Below are 5962 nucleotides of genomic sequence, written 5' to 3'. Positions count from 1 at the left end.
ACCAAAAAGAATTAGCAACTTATAATTTTATTTTTGAAAAATAATTCAAATTTTAAATTCTCAGTTATTTTACCCCGTTGAATTATAGTATGCCACACATCAATCTGATAAGCAATCATCATTTTGTAATTTTCATCTTCTCAATGTTAGAGTTATTGACTGACCAACACTTTGCACCATATAACATAGTACGTAGGTCTAACGATCACTATATAAAACTTGTCTTTTGACGACATCTTCTTATCACACAAGATTTTAAATGTGAACCTTCATTTCATCCACCATACACCAATATGATGTATGACGTAATCATTGTCAATCTTCCATTTTCTTTGATAGTTGACTCAAGATATTTGAAACGACCTCTCGTTTGGATGGTATGTGTATTGAGCCTCACTTCCACGTCATCCTCATGTGTTGCGTTATTGAACTTGCACTTCACTACATCAAAAATGATCTTTAGCTGCAATTAATTAACAACAATAGCTGAATTGCCATTAAATATGTTTTATTAGTGACAATTGACAATTAACACTCTTTTCAAATGTCCCTAAAATCTAGAACTATATTGAATTTAATGACAATTAACTAATATCGATAAAGGTTTTAGCACTCTTTGTATGCGCATATTTATTGCCACTAGAAGCTATTTTTGTTGAAGTACTTCAGGCTTATTTTATTTTGGTCCTACTCATTCTGAACCTTTTAGACTCCGAAATCGATCTCCAAATCTCCAACTTAGGATTAATTTAGCTCTAAATCTTATCAATCAAAATTATATCATCCACAAAAAAACATATGTTATAACTCCTTTCTTTGAATTTGTCTCGTCAAAGTATATCTATCACCACGGCAAATCCTCACGATAAATATGATGAGAAAATTAAATAGACAGTACAAATTCATCCAACGAACTATGGCTTTTTCCATGAGCTTTTTTTTTATTAGGAAGAAAGGAAATTCTAAAGTGTAGAATCAATCTTTTTAGGGATAAAATGAAAATTTATATAACCAACTAATTAGGTTAGGGTGATGATGTATCCACATTTGAATCTTGGTCAAACTCTTTCTTGAAATAAAAAAATAAAATAAAAATTGTCGTAATTACGTGCAAGATAATATGAAATCCTTGTATGTGGACATAATATAACCAAATTCGGTATTGCAAATATAAAATTTAACCAATGATCAAACTCGCATATGCACAACAGCTACACAATTTTACATCTTTTCCATTTTCAAGTGTAATTACTATAAGTTTTACAGATTTAAAGAAACTGCAAGTCAACTAATTATAATCATAATAACGCATCAAAAGATCTTGATCTTCCATCATTTTCATATATATTTAATGGATCATATATATATATATATATATATATTCCATTTTCGTATTAGCATTCATGCCGTAAAAAATTTAAAGAAAGAAGCGTTCTTCATAAAAAAATTCATATTTGAGATTTTTTATTGAAACTGAAAAAAACGTGATTTTATCATATTTTCTGTTTTACATTCGTCTATTATATTAAAATCTAAATAATTTTAATTCTCACAACAAAGCTTGTAAAGGAAAAAAATAATATTTTTTAGCAGGATTTTTTTATATCCAACATATCTAATTAAAATTAAAAAAATTATACTCATTATAATATAACAATTCTTGAGATGATATATATCATATAATTATGTGGTTCTCTTCAACGTTTCTTTCCAGCTGATACCTATAAATAGTTTAATTCACTTTAATTTCCTCTTCTTCTTTTTTAACTTCTCTTTCTCAAAGAATGATATACGTTCATATTGACCATTAATGAGATGGATGAATTTATTATAAGGCTTAGACAATTATTCTTTCTTTAAATTAGCTTTCGAAGAATAAGTTAGGCCTAAGACCTACTTTTCCGCACTTCAATTTGTGTTTCTATCACTTTATTAATTGCAACCTAACAAATTTTTCTATACTTGGCAGATAGTGATAAAAACAACACCGAACACTCAAACAGACTTTTAAAAATGACCATCTTCTCAATATAGAAAAATTCCAAGACATCTTTTTGTTCAAGTTGCTTTTGTAATATTAATTACCAGTTTTCTTTATTTAATTAAAAATAAATAAAGAGATTACCTCCACCTTCCTAATAAGTTTGATTTTTTTCTTTTATTTAGAAAACAATTCTTAATTCAAATTATAAAAATATATAAACTTATGGGTGTGTTTCGCATGTTCGATTAGATCAAAAAATTGAAATATATTCTCTCGGAAATTCAATTTCCTAAAAACTAGCAAAATAACTTCCCTAGTACTAAAAGTAGAGAAAATAATTTCTATAATTAACCGTATTGCTCATTGATTGTGTCGATCCTATCATTTAACACACCTAACTTGGTGTACGTAGTTTTGTACTTTTGTTTAGCCCACCCTACAGTTGCATAGATGATGTAGTCCATTTTGTTTTTATCGAAAGGGATCAAAACTACTCTTGAATTATATGAAACAAATCACTTATATCTTCGGTTATGTTTTTGGATTAAAAATACTTTCGTTGTTATTTCAAGAAATAAAAATATCCTCAAGAGTTAACAACACAAATTTTTAGTGATGTGACAAGTCATGTGACAGGAAATAAAAAATATCCACCACACACGAGTTATCCGCATCCGGAACGCCTATGAACACCGCCAAACTATTAAAGTATCAATCACAATGCCATTATGGACGTTTTGACACTAAAATTGCAACAATCGGAAATGGACCCAATGGAGTCAAAATGGGAATGTGAGACCCACATCGAAATTCCGAAATTGACTACGTCTAAAGGTTCTAAATAGCCCAAGGTGCATGTGCCTCGAAAACGGGTAAGTCCATGCAAAATCTATTTTTTCAAAAAAAAATAAAAAAAAATTAATCAGTTACACCTTAATTTTCTAAAATCAATATACATCTACTATAAATACTAAAAATATTCAGTATTATTACGAAAAGAACCAAAATTACTTTTTAACTCAAATCTCCTACTACTATACATTGTAAATTTTATATATTTACATATGATATAAAAATAAAAACATATAGTATCTTTAAAATTCTCCTTAATCTACGTCATTTATGTTTTTTAAAAGCAATGTCCCTGTTATGAAGAAAAAAAAACATAAAATCATTCTTATAATCTAATGGCGACTTTTGTCGTCACTAAAGACCCTAACTTTTTTTTGTGAATTCTAGTTGGCAATGCTTAGGTGGAGAGATTAGTCTCACGTAGCTTGTCACGTCACTAAATAAAATGAGTTGTTAACTCTTGAGGATATTTGTGGTCTCTTCAAATAATAGCAAAGGAATCTTTTTATCCCAAATTATAATGAAGGGTATAAGTGATCTATTTCACATAGTTCAGGACAAATTTTGACCCATATCCAAGTTTGGCAACGGAACCGAGAGGTGCCGGTTCCGGTCCGTCCCAATCCGTTATCGGTTCCGTCTCGATTCCGGCTTGTACCGATTAGGTCCGGTTAGTAGCGGGTCCGGGAGGGGTAACGGGACGGAAACCGGGATTTACCGGTTAGTCCCGGTTTCGGTCCCGGTCCGTTCTGGTTCGGTCCGATTTTTTTAAAAAATAAATAAAATTTGCAATTAGCCGTTGTAGGAGCAGTTGGCCAACGTCTTTTGGGCCCCACAACGGCTCTTTCACCTCCACAACTCCCCAAACACCCCCTACCCCCCCCCCCAATTTTTTTTTAACACCCCAACCTTCTAAAAACTACATTTTCATCCTTTTTTTTAAACTAGGGAAAAAAGGACGGATTTACCCTCGAACTTTTAATAAATGGTACGTCTATGCCCTCCGTTATACTTTGCGTCCACATAAACCCCTGCCGTCCAATTATAGGTACACACATGCCCCTCTCACTTACGGCCCCCTCATTTTTTACACGTGTCTTAATCCTAATCAACTACCCGTTTGACCTTTCTTTTTAACCCATAAACCAACTACCCACCCCATAAATCCAATACCCACCCAATTTCCTCTAAGATATATCCTAATTAAAAGACCCAAATCTAAAGGTCCGTTCCTATCACACAAAACCCTAGTCTTCATCAAGTTCGTCGATTTAATAGTATTCTACAGTTTCTAAAGCACAATATTTTTTGTTCACTTCAGTCTACGAGCTCGCATCTTCTGTTATCGATGCTCTTAAGCAAAAGTTCCCCATCCCTGTCTATTCGATTGGTCCAGCAATACCTTACTTTACTAGCGAAAAAAATCCCTCCTCAACTACTTCAATCGATGAACCATAGTACATTAAGTGGTTAAATTCTCAACCAAATGGTTCTGTTTTGTACATTTCGCAAGGGAGCTTTCTCTCTGTCTCGCGTGATGAACTTGATGAGATCGTAGCTGGTGCGCACAATAGTGGTGTTCATTTCTTTTGGGTGGCACGTGATGAAACTGTTCGATTTCAGAAAAATGGATGTAGTGTAGGGCTTGTTGTGCCCTGGTGTGACCAATTGAAGGTGTTGTCACATCCTTCGATTGGTGGATTTTGGTCACATTGTGGATGGAATTCGACTAAAGAAGCAGCATTCTCAGGCCTTCCAATGCTGACTTTTCCGATATTCTGGGATAAAAAAACTAACAGTAAGCAAATTGTTGAAGATTGGAAAATTGGTTATAGGGTGAAAAAACATGACAAATGTTCGATATCGAGGGAGATTTCTAGGTTGTTGAAATGGTTTATGGATTCTGGAAATGAAAGAAGTGATGGCAACGAGGCGAAGAGCAAAAGAAATACAGAAAATCTACCAGTTTTCCACTGCAAATGGAGGATCCTCTGAAATTAAAATTGATGCTTTCGTTAAGGGTTTTAGATTTGGGTCTTTTAATTTGGATATATCTTAGAGGAAATTGGGTGGGTATTGGGTTTATGGGGCGGGTAGTTGGTTTATGGGTTAAAAAGAAAGGTCAAACGGGTAGTTGATTAGGATTACTCAACAATTCGCAAAAGTCTCACTCTCTAATCTCTCAGTAACATTAAAATTATGAATTTGATCTTTGGAAATTGGAGCTTCAAAATTCAACTTTCAATTTTCGACATACACGTCTACTTTTTTAAGTAGACGTTTGGTACATTCGTTCCAACTCACTTTTCATTTAGTTATTTATTTGTTTGCATTTAATTATTTATTTTGTGAGTAATTAGTCTCTAGTCTCTACTTATTTAGTTATTTATTTGTTTAAAACTTTGCATTACATTTTCGTATTATCTATAATTTATTCACTTTTTATATTTGAATATGAATTTCGGTAAAAATAATGTTGACAAGGGTAAAACAACCATAATTGATACGATCACTAATTTATGAAGCTCAAAATCCAAGAAAAATAAAAAAATCGGTAGTACTTCTAAATCTAAAACTAAAAAAACTTCTCAATTAAGAATAAATACGGATAATTATACGCATGTTGATGAAACTGTTTTTAATATTGATAGTAATAGCAGATTAGATCCTTATCATGAACATTTACAAAGAAGGTTTGGTAATTTTGATGAGGAATTACCTGAAGATGATGAAAATGATGTTGTTAATGATTATATTGATAGTTTTGATAATAATGTTGATGAATATGATGATGATGAAACTGTGCCAGTTACGGCTACTACTCCCACTCCCAGTTCCTCTTCCCCGGCTCCCGCTCCCTTTCGTTGTCCTGCTCCCGTTCCCTCCGTGCATCCTACGCATAAGGTAGAACGCGCTAAAAAATCAGTTGTGTGGCATTTTATGACTCAGAATGAAGATAACACACAAACTATTTGTAATAAATGTAAACATAGAATGAATCATAAAACTGTAGGAAAACAGGGTGGGACGGGACATTTGAGTAATCATTTAATGTCATGTTGTAAAAATGAATTTTTGCATGCTAAAGCTGTAGCCGAAGCTAAAAAGAATGGTACCACCCTTCCT

At 32.7% G+C, this 5962-nt stretch overlaps 1 protein-coding gene across 1 annotated transcript; it reads left to right on the top strand.

Annotated features, from left to right (window-relative positions):
* The first annotated feature begins 2748 nt into the window (after window positions 1–2748).
* LOC107061647 (UDP-glycosyltransferase 87A2-like) lies at window positions 2749–4831 on the top strand. Its single transcript, XM_015311272.1, has 3 exons — window positions 2749–2818; window positions 4158–4226; window positions 4350–4831. The coding sequence occupies exons 1-3, from the start codon at window positions 2749–2751 to the stop codon at window positions 4829–4831; spliced, it is 621 nt and encodes a 206-aa protein (XP_015166758.1).
* Window positions 4832–5962: the final 1131 nt, after the last annotated feature.

Source organism: Solanum tuberosum, unplaced genomic scaffold, assembly GCF_000226075.1.
Source record: "Solanum tuberosum cultivar DM 1-3 516 R44 unplaced genomic scaffold, SolTub_3.0 scf00154, whole genome shotgun sequence".
Classification (NCBI taxonomy): domain Eukaryota; kingdom Viridiplantae; phylum Streptophyta; class Magnoliopsida; order Solanales; family Solanaceae; genus Solanum; species Solanum tuberosum.
This window is presented reverse-complemented; position numbering and strand designations above follow the sequence as displayed.

What these genes read in the sequence shown, in the direction of transcription:
- LOC107061647 (XM_015311272.1), top strand. Translation starts at nt 2,749, where the DNA reads ATGGACCCAATGGAGTCAAAATGGGAATGTGAGACCCACATCGAAATT. An exon ending in GAAATTGACTACGTCTAAAG is followed by an intron (nt 2,819 to 4,157) that starts GTTCTAAATAGC and finishes TGTTCACTTCAG; the next exon opens with TCTACGAGCTCGCATCTTCT. An exon ending in CATCCCTGTCTATTCGATTG is followed by an intron (nt 4,227 to 4,349) that starts GTCCAGCAATAC and finishes ACATTTCGCAAG; the next exon opens with GGAGCTTTCTCTCTGTCTCG.